This window comes from Panthera uncia, assembly GCF_023721935.1.
Source record: "Panthera uncia isolate 11264 chromosome A3 unlocalized genomic scaffold, Puncia_PCG_1.0 HiC_scaffold_11, whole genome shotgun sequence".
Lineage (NCBI taxonomy): Eukaryota > Metazoa > Chordata > Mammalia > Carnivora > Felidae > Panthera > Panthera uncia.
Window position 1 is genome coordinate 29637799 of NW_026057578.1, and position 23306 is coordinate 29661104.

General features: G+C 45.0%; 2 protein-coding genes across 6 annotated transcripts in view; both read left to right on the forward strand.

Moving 5' to 3' along the window:
* On the forward strand, nt 1–18169 carry AP5S1 (adaptor related protein complex 5 subunit sigma 1). 2 transcript variants are annotated; one of them, XM_049650072.1, is made up of 5 exons: nt 1–118; nt 1219–1410; nt 2677–3171; nt 3725–3830; nt 14975–18169. In XM_049650072.1, exons 2-3 carry the CDS (start codon nt 1235–1237, stop codon nt 3101–3103), a joined length of 603 nt encoding a protein of 200 aa, XP_049506029.1. In that variant the 5' UTR covers nt 1–118; nt 1219–1234; the 3' UTR covers nt 3104–3171; nt 3725–3830; nt 14975–18169. The 2 variants fall into 2 exon arrangements, with proteins under 2 accessions (XP_049506029.1, XP_049506028.1); XM_049650071.1 differs by having other exon boundaries at nt 2677–3830.
* MAVS (mitochondrial antiviral signaling protein) overlaps nt 15099–23306 on the forward strand; it is a 16788-nt gene continuing 8580 nt past the window's right edge. The window contains exons 1-2 of one of the 4 annotated variants that reach the window (XM_049650056.1): nt 15099–15187; nt 19957–20193. In XM_049650056.1, coding sequence (XP_049506013.1) covers nt 15099–15187; nt 19957–20193 — 326 coding nt within the window. Of the gene's footprint in view, nt 15188–19956; nt 23304–23306 lie in introns of those variants that run through there. The other 3 variants (XM_049650057.1, XM_049650060.1, XM_049650059.1) reach the window with 3 other exon arrangements.

Consider the following 23306-nt stretch of genomic DNA (forward strand, 5'->3'; position numbering starts at 1 on the left):
TCGTGCGCGCTCTCGCGACCGGCGTGCGCAAGCGCCCAGGGGCTTCGCAGCCGCCATTACTCTCCCACTGCCGGGTCCTGCGGCCTGTTAGCAGAAGTCCGCAGTCAGGGAAGGAAGGGTGAGTACGACGCCTGGAGGACAGCGGCCCCGGGGCTCAGGAACAGCACACTCAGGGCGGGGTGTCTGGCTTAGGTCTGTCTGACTGGAGCAAGAAACTACAACCCCCCAAATGCCCTGCGCCACAGGGTTGCGCGAGGCAGTGACGTGAGAGTTTTTGTCGCTACCATTTGTGGGCAGGGGGGACGCGGTGGCGGAGGCTGATGACGCGCTCTTCTTGCCGCTGGAGGGTCACCGGAGGTCAGCGCCAGGTCAGCTGGCTCCCGCTCTCAGAGCGCCTTCGCGAACCTTCTTGCTTGACCAGTCTAAACTGACGATCTATTTACCCTTAATCACACATAACAGATATTTGTTTACTGTGTACCCGCTGCCTTTCCATTCCTGGCTGGCCACTGAACCAGCCAGACACCCTTATTATTAGTATCATTACTTAGTAGTCTTTATTTTTAAGTAATCTGAAACTTACAGAAAATTTCGAGAGTTTCTTATAAAGAGCTATCTCATACCCTTTGATAATTAAGTTAGCTGCAGATACGATGCCATTTTAGCTCAATGTTTAGAGGTATGTCAGTGTGTATTTTCTAAAAATGAGAACATTCTCCCACATTCAAAATTAGGTAACATTGGTCAAGACTATTATCTAGAATGTTTCCAGTTGCCCTACTAGTTCTGTACGTTGAAACTACCCTTTTCTTGGCCGGGGATCCCCCACACACATCCCACACACAGGCAGCGTTCAGCTGGCCTTGTCTTTTTAGTCTCTTTCAGTCTGGAGCAGTGCTCCCCAGCTTCTGTTGACTCTCATGACACTTTTTGAAGATTCCTGGCCATTTGTTTTGTAGTTTTGTAGGTTTGGGGTTGTCTGAGATTTCTTCACTTGACCTTAGCCAAAAGGCAGAGAAGCAATTGAGATTTCTTCACCATTGACTTTGTTGTGGGCAGAAGTGCTGCTGACCAGACACCATTATGGCGAGGCGGGGAATGTGTCTTGGGTGGCTGAGGAGCGCCATTGACCAGCCACAGCAGCCTCTGGACATGCTGCCTTGTGGCTGCCCTGTGACTTTAACACCCATCTCACTGAGGTCTCTGGCTTCCCTGTAGTGCCTGCCCTGGAGCTATGGTCCACGCCTTCCTCATCCACAACTTGCGGGCTCCGCAGGCCCAGGACACGGGCCTTTGCCGAGTGCTCTACTCCTGCATCTTTGGTGCCGAGAATTCACCTGATGACCCACGGCCACATGGTGCTGAGAGGGACAGGCTCCTTCGAAAGGAGCAGATTTTGGCTGTGGCCAGGTAACATATGGGCCTTCACTGAACACATGCCTGATAATGATAGGTTTTCTGCGGGGCACAGAGAATCAGACTAAAGCAGAGACAGAGTTTTAGAGTAGTGTTTCCATGAGCTGTCCACAGTTGTTCACAAGTGTTATGTGAAAAGGGGTTAAAGAAATAATAACAGTACGGTCATCATCGTTAACTATTATAGTTAGCATTTATTGAGCCTGTACATATGTGCTAAGAGTTTATGTTCTGAGCATTTCATGTATATGAACTCATTAATCCTTGTAACCGTCTATTGAGATAGATACAGTTGTTATCCCTACCTTACAGGTGAATAAACTGAGGTACAGAGACTTTAAGGAACTTAACCTGCCCAAGGTTATGTAACTAGAACATGGCAGAGCTGGGATTTGGGTGTGGGCAGGCAGATCCTGGAACATGCTTTGCAGTGCAGGACTTCTTAGGGCCATTAGTATGCCTGTAGGTTTTATGAATCCCTAAGGAGGAGTGAGAATGTCATACATGGGAATGCTGAGCCCAGAGCCTCCTGAAAGCCACTGAAAGAGCAGTGTGTGGGAAATACTGTTCCAGATGTAGTGGCTGGCCTTGGACCTTCCCATCCCAGACCCAGATGGAGCCAGCCAGTGCCAGAATCTCTTGACCTCTCTGCCTTTTGTGTCCGGGGATTAGCATTCTCGAATGGGCAGCCCTGTGTTAGCCTCTTGCCATCCCCTTGTTCCTCTGGGCCTCCACCCCCCTCCTGTAGCACAGAAAATTAAATGCCTTTAAAACCAGCCTGTGCATGGCCCAAATTAGAAAGTGATTCAGGAGGGATCAGAGAGTGATTTCAAAAACCTGAATGGCCAAGTGGACGGTCTTTCTTTTTTATTTGGAAAGGGTTGCAGGATGGTGGTGGAGAGGTTGGACAGGCCAGTTGCATTTCTTCATTTCTCATGGCTTGCATTTCTTTATGTTAAGGAAGCCTCTGTGAAGCTAGTGGTGGCAGGATCTTTTTCCCCTGGTGCCCTTTCCTGGCTCAAGGAGCTGTGTTCAAAACCTGCCTTCTCTTGAACACATGGAGTGAAATGGTTCAGGGCCTGGAGATGGGAGCCTGGATTCCTGTCATGGCTCATGCTTCCTGCTCTGTGGTCCTGGGCAGGTCACTTAGTCTCTCTGGGGCTAAGTTTCTATATCTGAGATATGGAGTTAATAGCACCTCTCAGTTTTAGGGGTGGTCATGAGGATGACAGAAATCAGTGACTCACCCACTCTTCCCAGGCAGGTGGAATCCATGTGCCAGCTTCAGCAGCAGGCATCTGGCCGGACCTCCGTGGACCTGCAGCTTCAGTCCCCAGATGAGCCAGTGCCCCTGCATGAGGCCCCCCATGGGGCCTTCCGCCTGGCCGCAGGGGACCCTTTCCAGGAGCCTCGGACAGTGGTGTGGCTGGGTGTGCTCTCATTAGGCTTCGCCCTGGTGCTGGATGCCCATGAGAACCTGCTGCTGGCTGAGAGCACACTCCGGCTGCTGGCACGCCTCCTTCTGGATCACCTCCGGCTGCTTACCCCCAGCACCAACCTCTTGCTTAGGGCTGATCGCATCGAGGGCATCCTTGCCCGCTTCCTGCCCCATGGTCAACTGCTCTTCCTCAATGACCAGTTTGTCCAGGGTCTGGAGAAGGAACTCAGTGCTTCCTGGCCCCGCTGACCCCTCACTGGGATGGGGCTTCCTGAGGGGCAGGGAGGGAGGACAAGGATGGATGGACACACAGCCAGGTGAATCTTGGCATTGGCCTCCTTCCCAGCCTGCTCCCAGCTCTGCTGTGCTACCACATCCAGGACAAGTGGACGGGACAAGCTGGCAGAAAAGAGGGCTGGGCAAAGGGTGGTGAGGAGGAATCCCAGAACATCCTGTGCCTGGAGCTGCCATGTGACTCATTTAGACTGCATAGTGGACCAGTCTCACCTGTCCTTGACCCCAGTTTCTCTCATCCCCGGCAGCCAGCCCCCAAAACAGTCCACCAGTTGCTAGTGTTGGAGCATGAGGAGTGGAACTCAGCCCACTTTCTCCTTCCAAACCCATAGTCCTCACAATGCAAAAGGAACCTGAGACTCCCAGGGTGGGGGAGCTGGTTGCTGTATTTGCACTCACTTAGGAAACATTATCAACAAGGATTTTGTCAGTGAGGACCTGCTCAGTGTCCAGCCCCACCACAGTTCACAAATGTGTCTGTCGTTCATTCAGCAGGGGGATTCTGTAGCTCTCTTTGGGCCCATCCCTTGCCCACCAGGCAACTTCAAGATAATGCTAGGTTTCCTTTGTCTTCAGGGAGAGAAGATACCATCAGATGGGTGCAAGAAGTCTAGCCAGGATGAAGTTGTCTTTCTTGTTTTGAATTAAAAGCACTGATCGTGTGATTTCATTCTTCGTTTCTGTAAGTTTGGATAATGTATATTTGCTCTTATGAGTACGTGTCTCTTTGGCACTGAGCTGGGTATCTGAGCTTTCATGATCAAAGATGCCCCCAAGAAGCATCTTGGGAGGTCTCCACCTCTTGTGCCCCATATCACCCCTGTCGCCTTATGTGCCTCCTTCGGGTGGTAGTACTTGTTTTCTGTACCAAAATGTGGCAGGTTGGTGTGGATCTCTGAGAAGCAGAGCCTGAGACGAGGATTAGAGGATTAGTTACAAGTTGCTTACATGGGAGGTGATTCCAGGAAGTACTGGAAGGGAAGGCAGCCCATACAGGTACATTATCAAGGGTGGGTCGGGAGCTTAGTGCCTCTGGGGGCCTGTAACCCAACAGTCACTTTTGAGTGACCTTGCTTCAAGGGCGAGGGACTAAGAATGTTTGTCTGCCATTCTCTTCAGTCAGTGGTTTTGAGTTGGTCTTAAGACAAATTACCTGGCTCTTTCTGCCCCCAGAAAAAGGCATTGTGGTGCTGGGCCTGGCTGCATGATGGTCAAACCCAAAAGGATATGGGTGGGGCACCAAACTCCTGTTATGAGTCTTTAACCAGCAGCTCCTTGTGGTGGTTTAAAATGATTCAATTGGGGGCGCCGTCTGTTAAGCACCTGACACTTGGTTTCAACTTAGGTCATGATCTCATGGTTCGTGAGCCCCAAGTCGGCCTTCTTGGGATTGTCTCTCTCCCACTTTGTCCCTCCCCTATTTGTGTGTGTGCATGCATGCACTCTCTGTCTCAAATAAGTAAACGTTAAAAAAAAAAAAAACTGGAAAAAAATTTCTTTATTCTTTATTGTCAGTACCACGCTGTCTTGAATACTGTTGCTTTAGATAGTAGTAAGTCTTCAAGGCAGATAGTGTCAGTCTTCCAACTTTGTTCTTCAATAATGAGTTGGCTAGGGGTACCTGGGTGGCTCAGTCAGGTAAGCATCCTGACTTCAGCTCAAGTCGTGATCTCATGGTTCATAAATTTGAGCCCCACATCTGACTCTGCTGTCAGCGCTGAGCCCACTTTGGATCCTCAGTCTCGCTCTCTCTGCCCATCCTATGCTCTCTCTCTCAAAAATAAATAATAATAATAAAAGTATTTAAAAAAATAATGAGTTGGCTAATCTCAGTCTTTTGCCTTTCCATATAAACTTTAGAATCAGTTTTTCAAATCCACGAAATGACTTGTTGGGAATTTAATTGGGATTGCACTGGATATGTAGATCAAATAGATCACATTGGGAAGAACTGACATTTTGACAATATCGAGTCTTCCCATCCACAAACAGGGAATATGCACTTACTTTGTTCTTCTTTTATTTCTTTCATCAGAGTTTTATGGTTTTCCTCATAACAAATCTTGTTAGACTTGTACCTAAGTTTCATTTTGGGGATGTTAATGGTACCTGTGTAAATGGCAATATATTTTTAATTTCAAATTCCATTTGTTCATTGTTGGTATAGAGGAGAGGGAATGACTTTTGAACATTAACTTATATCCTGCAACCTTGCTGTGATCATTTGTTAGTTCCAACAGGTTTTTCTTCTTTTTTTTTTAAAGTTTATTTATTTATTTTGGTGGGGGGGGGTGGTGCAGAGAGAGAGGGAGAGAGAGAATCCCAAGCAGGCTCCACACTGTCAGCAAGGAGCCTAGCCCAGCTCGGGGCTCAATCTCACTAACTGTGAGATTGTGACCTGAGCTGAAACCAACTGTTGGAGGCTTAATTGACTGAGCCACCCAAGCGCCATTCCCCCACCCCAACAGTTTTTTCTTTCTTATTCTTTTAGATTTTCTACAGAGGCAATCATGTCATCTGTGTACAGGTGTAGTTTTATTTCTTCCTTCCACATATATAGCTTTTATTTCCTTTTCTTATCTTCTTGAATGAATTGCACTTCCAGTACAGTGTTGAAAACCAGTGGTGAGATGGGACATCCTTTTCTTGTTCTTGATCTCAGTGGGGAAGCTTCTAGTTTCTTGCCATTGACTATGATGTTGGCTATAGATTTTTGTAGATATTCTGTATTAAGTTGAGGAAGCTCCTCTCTATTCCTAGTTTGCTGGGAGTTTTTTTTTTAAATCATGAATGGATGTTAGATTTTGTCAAATGCTTTTTCTGTATCTGTTTTTATGACCATATGACTTTTCTTCTTTAGTCTGATGGATTGATTACATTAACTAATTTTCAAATGTTGAACCAGCCTTGCATACCTGGGATAAATCCCACTTGGTCATGTTGTATAATTCTTTTTATACATTGTTGGGTTCTATTTGCTAATATTTTACCTCTATGTTCATGAGCAATATTGGCCTGTAGTTCTCTTATAATATCTTGGTCTGATTTTGGTATTGGGGTAATATTGCCTCGTAGAATGAGTTAGGAAGTATTGCCCCTCCTTCCGTTTTCTGGAAGAGATTTGAGAGAATTGGTATATTTTCTTTCTTAAATGTTTGGTAGAATTACCAGTGAACCCATCTGGGCCAGCCTTGAATTTTTTAACTAAATTTTATTTTCCAAATAGGTAACATGGTTTAGAAGTCAGAATGATAAAAAAAATTTTCACTGAAAAACTTGCTCTCACCTCTGTCCCATCCATTCTGTTCCCCCCACTATCCCAAAGGGTGATAGCTTTCTATATTTTCTACATATCTATCTCTCTTATACAAATACAAGCAAATACGAACTTGGGTTCTTATTCCACTTCCTGCCTGCATTGTTTTCTTACACTATAGGCCAGCTTGATATAGGGTTCTGCACTTGCTTGTTTCACTTAACAGTGTTGCCTGGAGATCTTTTCATAGCAGTACATAGGATTCTTATTCTTTTTTTAAGTTTGTTTATTTATTGAGAGAAATAGAAAGAGGGGGAGGGGCAAAGAGAGAGAGAGGGAGAGAGAATCCCAAGTAGGCTGTGCACTGATGCGAGGCTTGATCTCACAGTGAGACCATGACCTAAGCCAAAATCAATAGTTGGACATTAACCAACTGAGCCATCCAGGTGCCCCTTATTCTTTTTTATTCTTTACTCATTATATGAGTATATTATAGTTCATTTAACAGATCTAAGAATTACTGTGAAATATCTCACATTTATAAAACGGTGGTTAGAATCATAATCTGAGTACCCATCATTAAACTTGCAAAAGCATTAACTCATTAATTTCTGCCATTTTTATTAAGTCCTTCCTTCTGTTTTCATTTCCTTCTGTTATCTATAACTCTTTAAGGGTGCTTAATTCTTTTGTTTTCAGGTTTTTTTTTTTTTTTAAATTGGTATTTGTGTTTTAAGTTAAGAATTTTCCTCTGACAACTGTTTTAGCTATAACCCATAGGTGCTGACATGTGGTGTTTTCTCTAATGATATTTTCTGGAAAACCTGCAGTGTAATTTCTTTCCTCTTTGATTCCCTATTTTTACATGACCATGTAAGAACAATATTCCTGAGTTCTTGTATGTTCAAAAAAATAATAATAATTTGGAACCTGTATACTTACCTTTTTGGTCTGGGTGCCCCAAAGATTCTTTATTTTCCAGTAATATTACTAGAATATATTTTGTAGTGTAAACATGGTGTGTTTTTTTGTTCAAATGTAGATTGAAATTCTTATTTCAGAAACATTTCCCTGAATTATATCTTTTTTTTTTTTTAAGGTTTTTATTTTTAAGTAATCTCTGCACCCAACATGGGGCTGGAACTCACAGTCCTGAAATCAAGAGTTGCATGCTGCACCGACTGAGCCAGCCAGGAGTCCCCCCTGAGTTATATCTTTAATAGTTATTGTATTTCATTGGTTTTGTTCTCTTCAGGGATTCCAGTGAAGCACTAGTTGGCTCTCCTTTTCCTGTTATCCATGGCTATGTTTTTTCTCCCTAATCCTTTTTAAAAATCATTATTGTTGAAGTATAATTGACATACAATGTTATATTAGCTGCAGGTGTACAACAGATTGAGTCAACAATTCTGTACATTATGCATGGGTCCCCATAAGTGTAGATACCATCTGTCACCATACGACGTTATTACAGTATTACTGACTGTATGCCTTATCTGTATTTTTCATCTCTGTGATTTACATATTTTATACTGGAAGTTTGTATCTCTTAATTCCCTTTATCTGTTTCACCCATCCTTTCACTACCTAATCTTTGTAACATGGCAGATCCCTGAAAGCATCAGAAAAGGAAAATGACTTTCTCAAGATGTATCTCTTATTTTCCAGTAGGAACGGCAGTGCAGAGGCTCCACTGGAACCAGTTTAGCTTAACCTAGGAGAGAGCTTGCAGGCTATGAAGTCCCTGAGGCTCACCTGTGTGACTCAGACCTCTGCCTTCTGGATGGTTCCAGGTCCTCCATTCTGTGGAGTTGGTGCATCCCCTTAGTATTGCAGTGGCAGTTGGTCGAGCCCTCATCCCACCTGCAGGGGGATACTGAGCACTGAGCACATCATATGTGTCTCTGAGGCATCACTTCTTGTCTTCTTGGCTTCTGTGGTGTTGTCAGGCTCCCTCAGGTCCCAAGACATGTGGCTCTTCTCTTCTCCCTGTCGTGCTGTGTCTGCCCAGACTCCGAATACATGCTCTTTCCCTTGATGCCCCAGAATCAGGCATTTGGGTGGTAGCAAACTTTAACTAAAGGTTAGAGGGATAGAGAGTTTTCCTGTTCTTTAGGAGTTATCCTAAAGAACAGAGCAAAAAACTTAAGATTGATTGTTAGACATTCCTGTTCTCTGAGTCTCTAGACCATTCCCTCTAAAGGGATGTTCTTACTCTCAGTTCCTTCTGGAGCCTCAGCCACCCATCAGCTTTCAGGCTGCTCCCTTCTTTCTTATCTTTTTATTAAAAATTGTTTTTCTTCTTTTTATTGTAAAGTATATATAACATAAAATTGACCATTTTAACTATTTTTAAGTGTACAATTTAGTGGCAGTAAGTACATTCACAGTATTGTATCTGTTCCAGCCTGTTTTCTTCATGTGAAACAGAAACTGCATCCATTAAGCAGTGCCTCCCCATGCTTCCTCCTGTACTCGCTGTTCTTAGCAGCCTTGTTTTATTCGTGTTCATTCCCCCCTGTCCTGTTCATACTGAGCAGTGTAAGGCCTCATTGCCCACCCAGCTTGGTTCCAGCCTACCTGTTGATAGTATATCTGTGCCCACTTAAAAAAGAGAAAGAAAAAGACTGTTCTGGGATTCCATCTGCAGCAACTCAAAGCATATTTCCTTCCTTCCTTCCTTCCTTCCTTCCTTCCTTCCTTCCTTCCTTCCTGTTATTTATTTATTTTGAGAGAGAATGAGAGAACACAAGCAGGGAAAGGGCAGAGAGAAGAAGAGACAAAATCTCAAGCAGACTCTGCACCATCAATGCAGAGCCCAATGTGGGACTCGAACTCACAAGCCCACGAGATCATGACTTGAGTGGAGATCGAGAGTCGGATGCTTAACTGACTACGCCATCCAGGTGCTCCTCAAACCACATTTTCAATGTTCTGCATTGAACTCACAAACTCTTATAGGAAATGATTAAATTCTCAAGCAAGGCCTCCTTCCCCACTAATCTCTGTAAGCTGAAGGGGATCATAGAAAGATGTATTCTTCCAGACATGAATTATATATTCCCCTTAAGAAGCAGATACAGCGGTTTTATCAGTTTTCTCTGCCTCCCTCCACCCATCACATATGCTTATTTGTGTGTTATTTAGTTTAATGTTTTGTTCCCCATCAGGTTACACCTCCAGGAGGATTTACATTGTGTCTCTTGTTTTCTAGTTAAACATAGCACCTGGCACATAGCAGGCACCCAAAATATGTTAAATGAATGAATGCACAGAATGAATAGGTGGTTTATAAGAGACCCTTGGGGCCAGGGAGTCTGCAACATCACCATGTAACAACTTTTTATTTCTCCTGGGAAAGCAGATAGAACTAGCAGACTGCCTCTGCTATCTCTCAAGGATGGTAGGCCCAAGATCACATGTCCCTCTCCCAGATGATAAGCTACTTGTTACAGCAAAGAAACCAATGGTGTAATATTCGCAAGTTTCCTGCTACGGGCCCCCTGTGTTCAGAACTTCTGCTGGCTTGCCTTCTACACTGCTGTTAACGAAAAGGAATGATCTTTCTCTTTGGTTAGTATTATGATTGGGTGTTAGCATAGGCCTGTGATTTCTGCCCCTAGGAATGGTGAGTAAAAAAGTGGTTAGAACTCCTCCTCTCTCTGAAATAATCGCCTGAGTTTATGAAGCCTAGCAGTAGTCAGAGCAACACCTTCTATGTCCACCCTGATTATGCAGGCCATGGCAGCTTGAGGGTCCAGAATTCTTTGGCCCAGCAAAGACTCTGCCTGAAGCTAGAGCTGGCAGCACAGTGTTTACTCTCTGGGCATTGCTTGGTGTGGACACTTGATCAAGAGTAAAAGACATTAAAACCCTTTGACAGGTTTCTGGCTCATGTGTTCCTATAGTACTCATGTGATGAAAATGAAGTCAGTTCTGGCCAAGAGAGGAGCCTCTCCTGACTCAGAGAGGTTCTAAGGTGACAAAACTGATGAGCAAAATCGGTAAGTTTCCTATGTCTTTGGACGAGGAGTTAGTAAACACAGTGGAAGACATGACCCATTCAGGATAAAGACCAACATAAAATGCCTAGGGTTAGATGTAATTAGGGTTAGAGTGGATCCACACAAAGGTGCCTACGAGACACCACAACTAGTGAGTGAAAGGTTGGTGAGGGCACCATTGAGACAATTATGGGGCCTGGAAACCACAGACCTGCAAAGGATCCATAGATAGAATTCAGGGGATGATGCAGACTTGGGTGGGGGAAAAATTACATCTTTTTCACTAATCACTAACTGGAATTAATATCCCCCCCCCCTTTTTTGAAGATGTTTGCAGTTGTATCAGGTACAAATGGCATACAATGAGCTGCCGTAAGGATAAATAAATACAATTTTTTTTGTTTAATAACAGGGAGGTAGCTGCTTCTCCCCTCACCTTAGGATGTCACCTTGAAAAATATCAGAGGCCTGACCATTTGGTCAGGAATTCGATAACGTGAGCTGGATTTTACAATGCAGGCCTTCTGGTGTTACAACTCTGTTCGTGGAGCTCTAAGAGCAATTCAGGAGTCTCTTATGAGGGGGACAGGAAACTTCCAGTTTATTCACTTGTCTCCTGAGGGGAGGAGAGAACATTTAAGTGTGTAGAATTTAAGTATAAAATGTGTGAACTGGTCCCTAGGCTTTGTAGTGTCTCGTGATATACCTGCATGTGTGTGAGCTCACTGCCTTTTCAGTAAATGGTATTTTCTGTCCTCTGTGTGGGTGTCCAAGGGTCTTGCTGTTGACAGGATTCTTTATTTCCCAACCACTACACGTATTTTAAAGTGTACAATTTGATGAGATTTGACATAGGTATGTACCTATGAAACCATTATCACAGTCAAGATAATGAACAGATCCATCACCCCCCAATTACAAAGTTGCCTTTTGTAGTTTCCTTCCTTTTTAAATGTTGGCCACCAGCGACGATGACATTAGCAGAATCTAAGACTTGGTCACTAAAAGAAATTATGGGTGTTTTCATATCACAATAAAGATACCTCAGATTATCATTTATGCATAATGCTACTTAAACATTTGTTTAATAGTTTAATGATTGTATTTCAATATAATTGGGATTTTTGGGGGGTAATCCTGTGTATCTTTAATTCCTTTAAAAACACTATTCTGTCCTCTGAACTTTACCAGACAATCCAAGGGGTCATTGGCCTGAGCCAGGTTAAGTGCCCATGCTCTAAAGAAACAGAATAGCCCCATACATGAGCTCCTCGTGTTCTAGCCTGTAGGGCCTCCTCTACAGGCCAGTCTGCATCTGGCTGCCCCAAAAGGAAGCCAACCAGTGGATGTGCAGTGAACTTCCCCAGTGCTTTTTATTGCCTCATTCTTAATGCAAACAAAGTTCACCAGAGAGGGGAGAGACTGCAACACAAAAGAGAAACTAAGCTAATAGAAAAAAAAAAAAAAAAAAAGGCTTCAGAGGAAAACCATACAGGGAATATCAGGAAAAAAAATTTTTTTAAATAAAGTTTATTCATTTATCATTGCTGAGAGAGAGAGCAGCCTGCACTACCGGGGGAGGGGCAGAGAGGGAGAGAGACACAGAATCTGAAGCAGGCTCCACGCTCTGAGCTGTCAGCACACAGCCTGACAGGGCTGGAACTCAGGAACCTCGAGATCATGACCTGAGCTGAAGTTGGATGCTTAACCAACTGAGCCACTCTGGCGCCCTGAAAAAAAAAAAAAGTATTTTTCAAGACTCTCTAATTGCTACCCTCAGTAATTAGATTCAGGAACATATTACATCCATAAGGCAAAGATGGAACATCAGACAATAAGAATGAATTCTCAGGAAATAAAGGCATTATTGGTTACATTAAAAATTAATTTGAAGATCTGGAAAATAAAGGAACCCAGGAAAAAGCAAAAGGAAGGAACAGAAAAGGTGAGATAGAGGGAATCTTACTGCTTTGCACAGAAAAGGAAAAGGGTACTTAGCATTCGCTGACTAGTTCCAGGAGTTGGGGGTATGGTGTGTGCTGTGGGCTAGTATGGCAGATTGCCCTGACTTCTCATTCTACTCTTTATTCACACCCTTGCACTGTGGCTTTACATCACCTTCTGGAAGATGCAGAATCTGTTTCCACTCACCTTTAACCTTAACAGCCTTAGTGACTTGCTTTGTCCAGCAGAATGGCAGAAGTGATATGCCATATTGAAGCCCAGGCCTAAAGAGCATTTTGAACTCTCTCTTGGAGACCTGTCCGGCCATGATGAAAAAAACAAGTCTAGGCGGGCCTGCTGGGGAATGACAGACCACATAGAACAGAGATGATCCATCCCAGCTGAGCCCATCTCAGGCCAGTCAGTTCCCATCAGAATTGGTAACTGGCATGAGGGAGCCCAAAGAAGATGAGAGCTGCCTAGTTAAGCCCAGTCCCAGATCACCAACCTGCAGAATTGTGAGCTAGATAAATGGTGGCTCAGTTACATTTGGGATAGCTTTTTTTTTTTTTTTTAAGATTTTATTTTTAATCTTTATTTTAATCTCTACACCCAACATGGAGCTGGAACTCACAACCCTGAGATCAAGAGTCACACGATCCACAGACCGAGCCAGCCGGGCACCCCTGGGATAGCTTTTTCACTTAGTAAAAGCCAACTGAAACAAGGCTCCCTCTGCCTCCTCATATAGGGCGCTTTCCTGTGTTTCACAGAGGCTGAAAGGTGGGGAAAAACACCTTCCAGATTCCTTTGCAGCTAGAGTTCATATAAAATGAGATCTGACAATGAGATGCCCCATCAGAGATTTGGGGGATAAAGGCTATCTCTCTAACCACAGCAAGGACACAAATATGTGAAGGCCTAAAGCCAGACTTGGCATTCCTGCATCCACTTGACATTGAGACAGAGCTGTGTGGAGCTGGGGCCTTCTCACTTCCAACTATGGTTATGGTAATGTGGTCTTGAGCTCGGGTACTCCTTTGGGAGCCTCCTGCTGCCTGCAGTCCTCCACCCCTGCCCCCCAACCACCAATTTTGAAACAAAGTAATTCTCTGTATTATATTCCTTCCTGTGGGGTGGTGGGGGGGGGCGGTATGGGAAAGAAACTGGCCTTGTTAAGGGTTGGTAAAGAGCACTGGGTTATCGCACCTGAAACCATCAATAGATGGCTGGTGGGGGTGTAAAGTGATGAACCACTTTGGAGAATTGCTTGGAAGCTTCTAATTAAGCTAAATATACCCTATTGCCCAGCAATTTTTAAATGAGTGCATAACTTCACAAAAAGATTCCTACATGAATATTCATAGTAGTGCTATTAGCCCAGACCCAGAGAAGCCCAAATATTCCATAGAAAATAGAACGAACACATTGTGGTATATTCATATAATAGAATACTACTCAGCAACAAAAAGAACAAATTCCTGATACATGCAACAACATAGACTGACATCAAAAACATGTTGGGTAGGGGGGTGCCTGGGTGGCTCAGTCAGTTAAGCGTCTGACTTCGGCTCAGGTCATGATCTCACCATTCATGGGGTTTGAGCCCTGCATCGGGCTCTGTGCTGATGGCTCAGAGCCTGGAGCCTGCTTCAGACTCTGTGTCCCTTGCTCTCTGCCCCTCCCCCACTCATGCTCTGTCTCTCTCTCTCTCTCTCAAAAACAAATAAACATTAAAAAAATTAACAAAACAAACAACAAAAAAACGTGTTGGGTAGGGGAGTGCCTGGCTGGGTCAGTGGAGCATACAACGCTTGATCTCTGGGTCATAAGTTGGAGCACCTTGTTGGGGGTAAAGATTACTTAAAAAAAAAAAAAAAGATGGGTGAAAGATGCCAGACACCAAACAGCATGTATTATTTGATTTCATTTGTATTAAATTCAGGAACAGGCAAAATAACTATGGTGATGGAATCAGAATAATGGACTGGGGTTAAGATTGATAAAGGAGTACATGGGAACTTTCTGGAGAAATGGAAATGTAGATTTTGATCCAGATGCTGGTTACACAGGTATTTACTTAGATAAAAATTAATCAAGTGGCACATTTAAGATTGATACATTTCACAGAAGGTAAATTATGTTTCAAGAAACAAAACCCTTGGGGCACCTGGGTGGCTCAGTCAGTTAAGCATCTGATTTTGGCTCAGGTCATGATCTCATGGTTCATGGGTTCAAGCCTCGTGTCGGGCTCTGTGCTGCCAGCTCAGAGCCTGGAGCCTGTTTTAGATTCTGTGTCTCCCTCTCTCTCTGCCCCTTCTCTGCTCTCTCTCTCAAAAACAAACAAACAAAAAACGCTTCATGCACAAAATAACTACAGTGGTTTCTGTTTTCTGCACTGAGTTCCAGATCCTAGGGGAGGGACCCTATGACAAGAGACCGCAAAAAGGGCTGAAAGCAAGCAAGGCACCAGCTGTGTGGCAGGAAGCTGGAGCCATGGAGGGATGTGATCAGGGGGAAGGCTTCTGTATTGCGGGAGGCCTGTGAATTTTAGGAACTCTGGCAACTTGGAAACTGTGTCCTGCCCATGTATTCATTTGCTTGTTTTCCCACAAATTTCAGTAAATGTCTGTTGCCAAGCAACTTACGTCAGTGGTTCTCAGAAGGAAGGGTGAGACAGCAGTCCCTGAGTGGCAGGTGACCAGCAACACAATGCCCTGAGGCTGGTGAGGAGGCCGTGCTGACCATGGGGGCTAAGGCCTGGAGGAGCCCCCTGCAGGAGGGACTGACTCACAAGCTGACATGGACCAAGCCCTCTTCTGAGACCACTGAGAGGTAAGGTGAGCTCCTACCAGACCCTGTTATGTCCAGAGATCTCATGTGGTTGGTCAAGGCTTCCTCTGGAAGCCAGAGGACTCAGAGGCCCATTATTTTAGAAAAGAAAATACTAGAAGAAAAGACACCGGAGTGTCGCTAGCAATTTTTCTTGAGTAGTAGCCTTATGAGTACAGATTTTGGTTTTCTTCATCAGGCATTTCTGGTTTTCCCCATATCGTGTATACAAGCATATAATTTTCCTTCAGCTTTACTGAAAATAAATTAATTTTTTGGTAATGAAATTGGCAGTATGAAAAATAAAATAGTTTAAATAATAACAGTTTAAAAACTTATCTGAAACAAGGTTATAAAGGCAGGGTTTATACTTTATTTTTCAGTCTTGGAGAGTTCCCTGAAGGGACTCAGACATGAGAACATTTCTGTTTTGGGGGCCCTCGGTCACTATTCTCTGGGTCTGACTGTGCTCTCTGGGGGGAAATGTGAGCTGGTGGTTGCTGAATCATCACATGTGAGTCACAGCCCTCCTTGGAGCACTGGCCTGGGGACTTGGGCCACCTGTTAGGTTATGAGCTTTAAAGGGGAGGAGTACTCCAAAGGCCCTCACTGGAGGGGGGTGGTACCTGGGATATAGATCACTCTCTTGCCCTTCCACGAATAAATAGACAGTGATCAATAAACTACTCATGGAGAAAGAGAGAGAGAGAGAGAGAGAGAGAGAGAGAGAGAGAGAAACCTAGAAACAGACTTTTAACTATAGAGAACAAATTGCTGGTTACCAGAGGGAGGGGGGGATGGGTGATATAGGTAATGGGGATTAAGAGCACACTTATTTTGATGAGTACTGAGTAATGTATAGAAGTGTTGAATCACTACATTGTACACCTGAAGCTAATATAACACTGTATGTTAATGAACTGGAATTTAAATAAAAACTTAAAAAAAAATAACTCTACTCATGAAATAGGGCAGAATGTAGTCAACAGTAAGAGGTAATTGATATAAATAGCCAGATAGGGTCTAAATGATTTTAAATTTTATTTCATTTAAAATTTTTTCATTTTGAAATAATTTCAGACTTACAAAACAGTTGCAAAAATAATAAAATATTTACATCTTACATAGCCACAGTACGATGATCAAAACCAGAAATTTAATACAGATAGAATATTACTAACTAATCCAAGCCTTAGTAAAATTTCCTCAGTTATCCCACCAATGTCCTTTTTTCTTTTTTTTAATGTTTATTTTTTTATTTTTGAGACAGAGCACAAGCAGGGGAGGGGCAGAGACAGGGATACACAGAATCTGAAGCAGGCTCTAGGCTTTGAGCTATCAGCACAGAGCCTGACGTGGGGCTCGAACCCACACACTGTGAGATGATCTGAGCCAAAGTCAGACGCTTTGGCTACCCAGGTGCCCCTTTTTTTTCTGTTTTGGGGTCTGATTCAGGATCCCATATTGTTTTCAGTTGTTACATCTCTTTATTCTTGTTTAATCAGGAATAGTTCCTCAGTCTCTCCCTGTCTTTCCATGGCCTTGACATTTTTGGAGAGTTATTGTGTAGATCACTAGTGATAGAAACGCACAGTATCTGTGCTGTACAACATGACAGCTATTAGCCATACAAAAATAGCATTTGAAGTGTGGCTAGTGGGGCCGAGGAACTGAGTTTTACATTTTATTTAATTTGTAGGAGATGGCTACTGTGCAAAATGGCTAGCGTATTGAACTGGACAAATGTTGAATGTCCCTCATTTGGGGTTTGTTTGATATTTCTTTGTGGTTGGCTTCGGATTATGAATTTTGGCAAGCATATCATAGATGAGATGATGTGGGACCCAGATAAAAGGTGGAAGAAGACTACCTAGACCAGGATTTCCATTGGGGTAACATATACATAACATAAAATTTACCATTTTAACCATTTTTAAGTGTACAATTCATTGGCAGTAAGTACATTCACATTGTTGTGCATCCATCGCTACCATCCATCTCCAGAACTTTTTCATCTTCCCCAACTGAAACTCTCTACCCATTGAACACTAACTCTTCATTCTCCATTGCCCCAAGCTCCTAGAAACGACTACTCTACTTTCTGGCACTATGAGTTTGACTATCCTAGATACCTCACGTGTGTGGAATCATACAATATTTGTCATTTCGTGACTGGCTTATTTAACTTAGCATAATGTTTTCGAAGTTCATCCATGTTATAGTATGTGTTAGAATTTCCTTCCGTTTTAAGGATGAGTACTATTCTGTTATATGTACATACCACGTTTTGTTTATCCATTCATCCATCAGTAGACATTTGGGTTGCTTCTACCTTTTGGTTATGGATGTGTGTATACACATATGCGTTCATTTCTTTGGTATGTATCCAGAAGTAGACTTGCTGGATCATGTCGGAATTCTATTTTTGAATTTTTGAGGAGCTGCCATACTGTTTTCCACAGCAGCTGCACCATTTCACATTCCCACCAGTAATGTACAAGGGTTCCAATTTCTCCATATCTTTGCCAACACTTGTCATTTTCTGTTTGTTTGTCTTATGATAGCCATCCTAAACATTTATATCTGCTATAAACCAAAGGTTTATGTTTCTTCCCATTCATATTTTGAAACCTAATCTCCAGTGTGATGGTATTTGGAGGTGGTATCTTTGGGAGGTGATTTGGGCCATAAGGGTGAAGCACTCATGAATAGAATTAGTGCTCTTTTAAAAGGGACCCCAGAGAGCTCCCTTGCCCCTTCCAACATGTGAGGACACCAGAAGAAGATTGTCTGTGAAGCAGCAAATGGGCCCTTATCAGACGCTAAATGTGCTGGCACCTTGATCTTGTACTTCCCAGCCTCCAGAACTGAGACATAAATGTTTGTTGTGAGCCATCCGGTGTATGGTATTTTTGTTATAGCAGCCCAAAGGACTAAGATAATACCTCATTGTGTTTTTGAGGAAGCTGTATTTTTTTTTTTTTTAATGTCCTGGGATGTCCAGACAAATGTAGAGACAGGGATGCAACTGCATTTGGAAGCCAGTCACCACACTTCCAATGTTGTTCCTGCAAGAATTAGATATGAGATCATGGATTTGGAGTCGGTAGCAGGCAGGAGTAATTCTTGAACCAATCGACATTCACTCTGCCTTGGCTAAACAAAGCAGAGCTGGCTTTATTACAGTTAGTTGAGTTCAGATGTGACATTAACAACATTTTTGTAAATGCTGAATGTTGTGAAATATCCCAATAAAGTAATAAAATCTCATCTGAAAGTGTTCAGGCATTTTCCCGTGATCTAGTTTGGGAGGACTGGCTTTGGAGACAGGTATGTACTCAGGCATTTCCGTGTGATCTCGGCCAAACCTCTTAACTCCTCAGTTGTCATTCTTTCATTTTCAAGTTGTAGTATAAAGCGTAACAATCCTAAGTGTACAGCTGATGAAGTTTTGTATATGCACAAACCCATGTACCCACCACTCACATCAAGATACAGAAGTTTCCATCCCCTGCAAGGGTTCCCATGTACCCCACCACAGAAGTAACCAGTGAATGATTTCTATTTATGTAGATGAGATTTGCCTGTTTTTGAACCTTGCTTTACCTTGCAACTGGAGGAACAGATAGCATGTACTCTTTGTGCTTAGTTAGCCATGGTGCCCATTTATCCTGGGGAGATTCATCCATGTTATGTGTATTAACCGATTGCTCTTTTTCACTGCTGTATACTATTCCATAATGTGAGCACACCACAGTTTGTTTCCTCATTCTCCTGCTGATGGACCTTTGGGTTGTTTTCAGAGTTTGCCTATTGTGAACAAAACCACTAGGAACATTAGCTATTGTGCATGTTTTTAAATTTTTTTATTTTTTTATGTTTATTTTTGACAGAGAGAGGGACAGAGTATGAACAAGGGAAGGGCAGAGAGAGAGGGAGACACAGAATCTGAAGCAGGCTCCAGGCTCTGAGCTGTCAACACAGAGCCGGGTGGGGGGCTCAAACCCACAAACTATGAGATCATTATCATGACCGGAGCCAAGTCGGATGCTCAACCTACTGAGCCACCCAGGTGTCCTATATTGTGCATGGTTTTAGATGGACACACAGCCGGGAGTGGTGGCTGGGTGATAGGGTTGGCATGTTTCACTTTAGTAAGAACTGCCAAACATTTTCTGAAATCTTTTAATCGCTCTTTAAAACAGGAAAAATAAATCTCTGCCCGGTTATTGTGAGAGTATTTAGTGGACTCTTAAGGTATAAGGCTTCAAGCCTGTACCTGGAGCACAGTGGGGTCTCAATAATTGCTGGCCTCTACCGGAAGCAGAGGAAGGGTCAGGCAGTTGGCGAGCACTGTGGGGAGGTACCTGCCCCAGACCCTTGGGCAGAGGCCTTTCCCACACAGCAGTCAAGAACCACACCCAGAAGGCTGGGCAAGCCAACAGTGGCGCCCCTGCCCTGCTCCCACCTACCCAGCCTCCGTCCACCGTGATCCTGCTTCCTCAGGCCCAGCATTGGCGTCGCGCCTGTGCGAACTTTGGTGTCACCCGATATTTATTGAGCACTAACTGTGTGCCAGGCCCTGGGCGCCCAGGTGCAAACGACATAAAGACCTTCACTCCTCAAATTACTGGGCAGGAGGAGTAGGAAGAATGGGGACCACTGACTCCGAGCTCAGCCATCCGCTTGGATTCTAGCCAGACTCTGGATTTCTCCTAGAAGTTGCCCGAGACAAACACAGAAAGAAAATAATTTTATCTTTTGCGCCCCAGCAGGAACCTAGGTCGGTCCGGTGCACCTGTCCGGCAAGTCCAGGCCCCCAAGCCAAGGCCAAGCACCCACCCCCGCCTCCCAGGGGCTCGGGGTGGCCGCGAAGCCCCGCCCCGCCGTTGGCCAATGGCCGCGCGGTCCCGCCCCTCCCGCCCCTCCCCACCCTCCCCCTCCCCTGTAGGGGAGGGTTCCGGACTGTCCCGGGAGGTCGGCCTGTCGGCGTGTGGTGGCAACCCGAGGTAAGATAGCCTCCCCGGGCGCTCGGTCCCGTCGGCTCAGGACGCGCGGACGCCTCCCCGGAAGGTGGTCAGCGGCGGCAGAAGCCGAGTGGGACTCGAAGTGCGCCCGGGCGCACGGGGTCTGGGGCGCACGGGGTTCCGGGGACAGGATTGGCCGCGCGGGTCTGGGGAAGGGCTGGTCCTAAGTGCACACGCGGTTCGCGGCAGCGAGGGCTCCACGAGCCTCAGCCAGCACCCAGGGTGGCTCCGGGCGTCTGCTGGCACTGGAGGGGAGGTTGGGCCGGAAGGAGGCAGGCACAGGCAGCTGAGGTCCTCCAGCCGCACCGGCAGGCCGAGGGTGACCCTGGGACGAGGCCTAGCCTGGATGGGCCAACCTCCCGGAGCCGCGGCCGCGCCTAGGGGCCAGGGCCGTCGCCCTCCCCTAGATCTTTACAGTTCTCGGTGATGATACCTGCTCAGAACAGCCTCTCATCCTCCGCGGGCCTGGTCCCATCCAGGAATCCTAGCCAAAGCAGTGAGGCCTCGCCCCTCTGGGCCCGAAGATTATTTCTTTCCGGGACGCACTCAGAGCCTCCGAGGCTGTCTGGTAGGAAATTCTCCTTGCAACGTTGGTCCGCCCTTCTTCTCTGAGACCACAAGGAGGTGCTAGGAAAACATTGAAAAAACAAAACAAAACAACCCCCCACAACAACACAACAAACAACCACGTTCTCCTGCACTCTGTGGAGCCTCAATAACTTCTAGAAGGATAGTCAGTTACCTGAGAACCGTGACTGCTGTAGAGGGCAGGTTAGAATGCTCTCAGCCTTGTCGGAACGATGTCCATTTCCCAGAAGACAAGGACTAAATATTGCAGTCTCCCAGGGGCACCCCCACCCAGCGACCCCCCCTCACCCAGACAGTGGCCTTGGTCCCTCTAGTACTGTGAGTCTCACTTGCTGCAGCTGCCCCCATGTTCTGCAAGATGCATGGTGAACTGCAAGGAGGCAACAAGTCCTGGGTTCAAATCCTGTCAGGATCACGGGTCTGCTTGTGCAGCCTGGCATCATTTCTCCTCTCCTAAATGAAAGAAACCCAGGAGGTGCCTGCCTAAGTGGACCATCAGTATGTGAACAAATGTGGTCTTCCTTTCTTTTTGGTTGGAGCATGTTATATTTCCATACTCCCCTAACTGTGTTACTAAGGGCTGAGGCTCAGGTGCAGAAGAATGTGTTACCTGATTCTGTCCTGGTACCTCCCTGGATGCCATGGGAAAGAAGGAGAAAAGGGTCATTTAGTCACCATAGAGTTGTTCTTTGCTCGTCTCCTGAAGGCTCAGAGGACTCCCACCCCACCACCTCCTTGATCCTCTTGACCTCTGTCATTAACACTTGCCCCACCAGGAATGTAGCACCTGGTGGCTACGAAGGGAGGCAGGCAACATGAGGCTCTGAGGCCGGTAGACAGGACTGTCGCCCCATTTCCCATGTGGTGAGGGACTGGCAGCTCAGCTGTGCTCTGCAGCACTGCCTCCTAGAGTCCCACCCAAGACTGACACCACCTGGCCCTCCCTTTTCTGATTCCTTCCTTCCCAGAAAATCCACTTGGACATCTAGTAGCCTCTTAAGCTTTTTCAGAATGGATCTTTGGAGTCCTCTCTGTGCCACAACTTGCCCACCAGATTTTCTGGCTTGGAAAATGGCACCATCCATGCACCTAGTGCCTGAGGAATCACCTTGATTCTTCTCCCTTCTTCACCTCCCACATGCACAACACACTAGGAATCCAGCCACCTCTCACCACCTCCATGGTTGGCATTCTGGCCATACCCTTCACGTGGCTCCCTGCTTTAGCCTCCTGATTTGTCTTCTTGCTTCCATCCTGGTCCCTCCACAGTCTAGCTCCTCACAACTACCAGGGAGGTCTTTAACATAAGTCAAATCCTCTCCCTTCCTTGCTCAGAAGCCTCCTATGGCTCCCCATTTCACTCGAGAGAGAAAAAAGTAAACCCAAAACTCAAAGTCTTTTCCTGCAACGCCCCCATAAGCCACCACTCCCAACCTCCTTGACCTTGATCTCAGCCCCTCCCCTAGTTTTTTAAACCTGGACCACCGGGAACTGATTTCTGTTCTTTAAACATGCCAAACTTGTTTCCACCTGAGGACTTCTAATTTGCTGTGCCCTCTGCCCAAAACACTGATCTCACAGTCCAGAATGGCTCATCTCAAATGTCATTAATCCAGAAAGACTTCCTGACCAACTCTGCCTAGGCAGCATGCCCTTCTACAGGAGTTCTGTCTTCTTATCCTGCTTTATTTTCTTTATAACCTTGATTATTGTTTGGAATTTTTATTTATATGTATACTTACTGATTTGTCATCTGTCCCACCTCAATAGAATATAAATTGGATGATGGCAGAGATCTTATCCCTCTTACTCCCTACAGCTCTCCCTGAGGGGGGAAGCAGGTAAGAAATTTGCAGACAGCCCCATCTATAATTGCAAATTGTGGTAAGTGCTACTTAAGGCAATTGCTTGTAATTGAGGCGCTTGTAAATGTCAAGTTTACTAGGTTGAACTATTGTGTTGTCAAAATAAGCTCTCTGAGCCATTTTAGGAGTGAAGACAAGCCTGGAAAAGACTGGTAATTTGCCCCAGATCACACATAGTGATTGGAACTCAGCCTCCTACCCTAAGAACATGTATGTGGCAAGCTTTAATGGTGGGCCTGCAATCATGTTCTGGAAAGAAACTGATCCTGGAGCCTGATAATTTTCCACTAACTAGCAAGTCCTTATTCTTGGTACTTCATTTTCTTCACCTTTAAAGTAGGATGATCTTATTATTATCCTTTTGGGCTTTTTCCCCCCTAGTACACCCCAAAGAAGTAGGACTTCTTGCTTTCAGCAACGAGGGGCACATACAGACCTTAGGACAATGGCAAGGAGTCAGAACTCTCTGCAATACCAACCAACCTACAAGACAGAAATGGGGCCTACATCTTCTGGATCTTATTTCTTTTGTTCATCAATTCATTTTTTATTTTTTGAGGGCCTCTGGACTTGGGCAGTAATAGAATTGGATGATTAAAGAAAGAAGCAAAACATTCCAAAGAGTTGAGAAAGAAAGAAGTA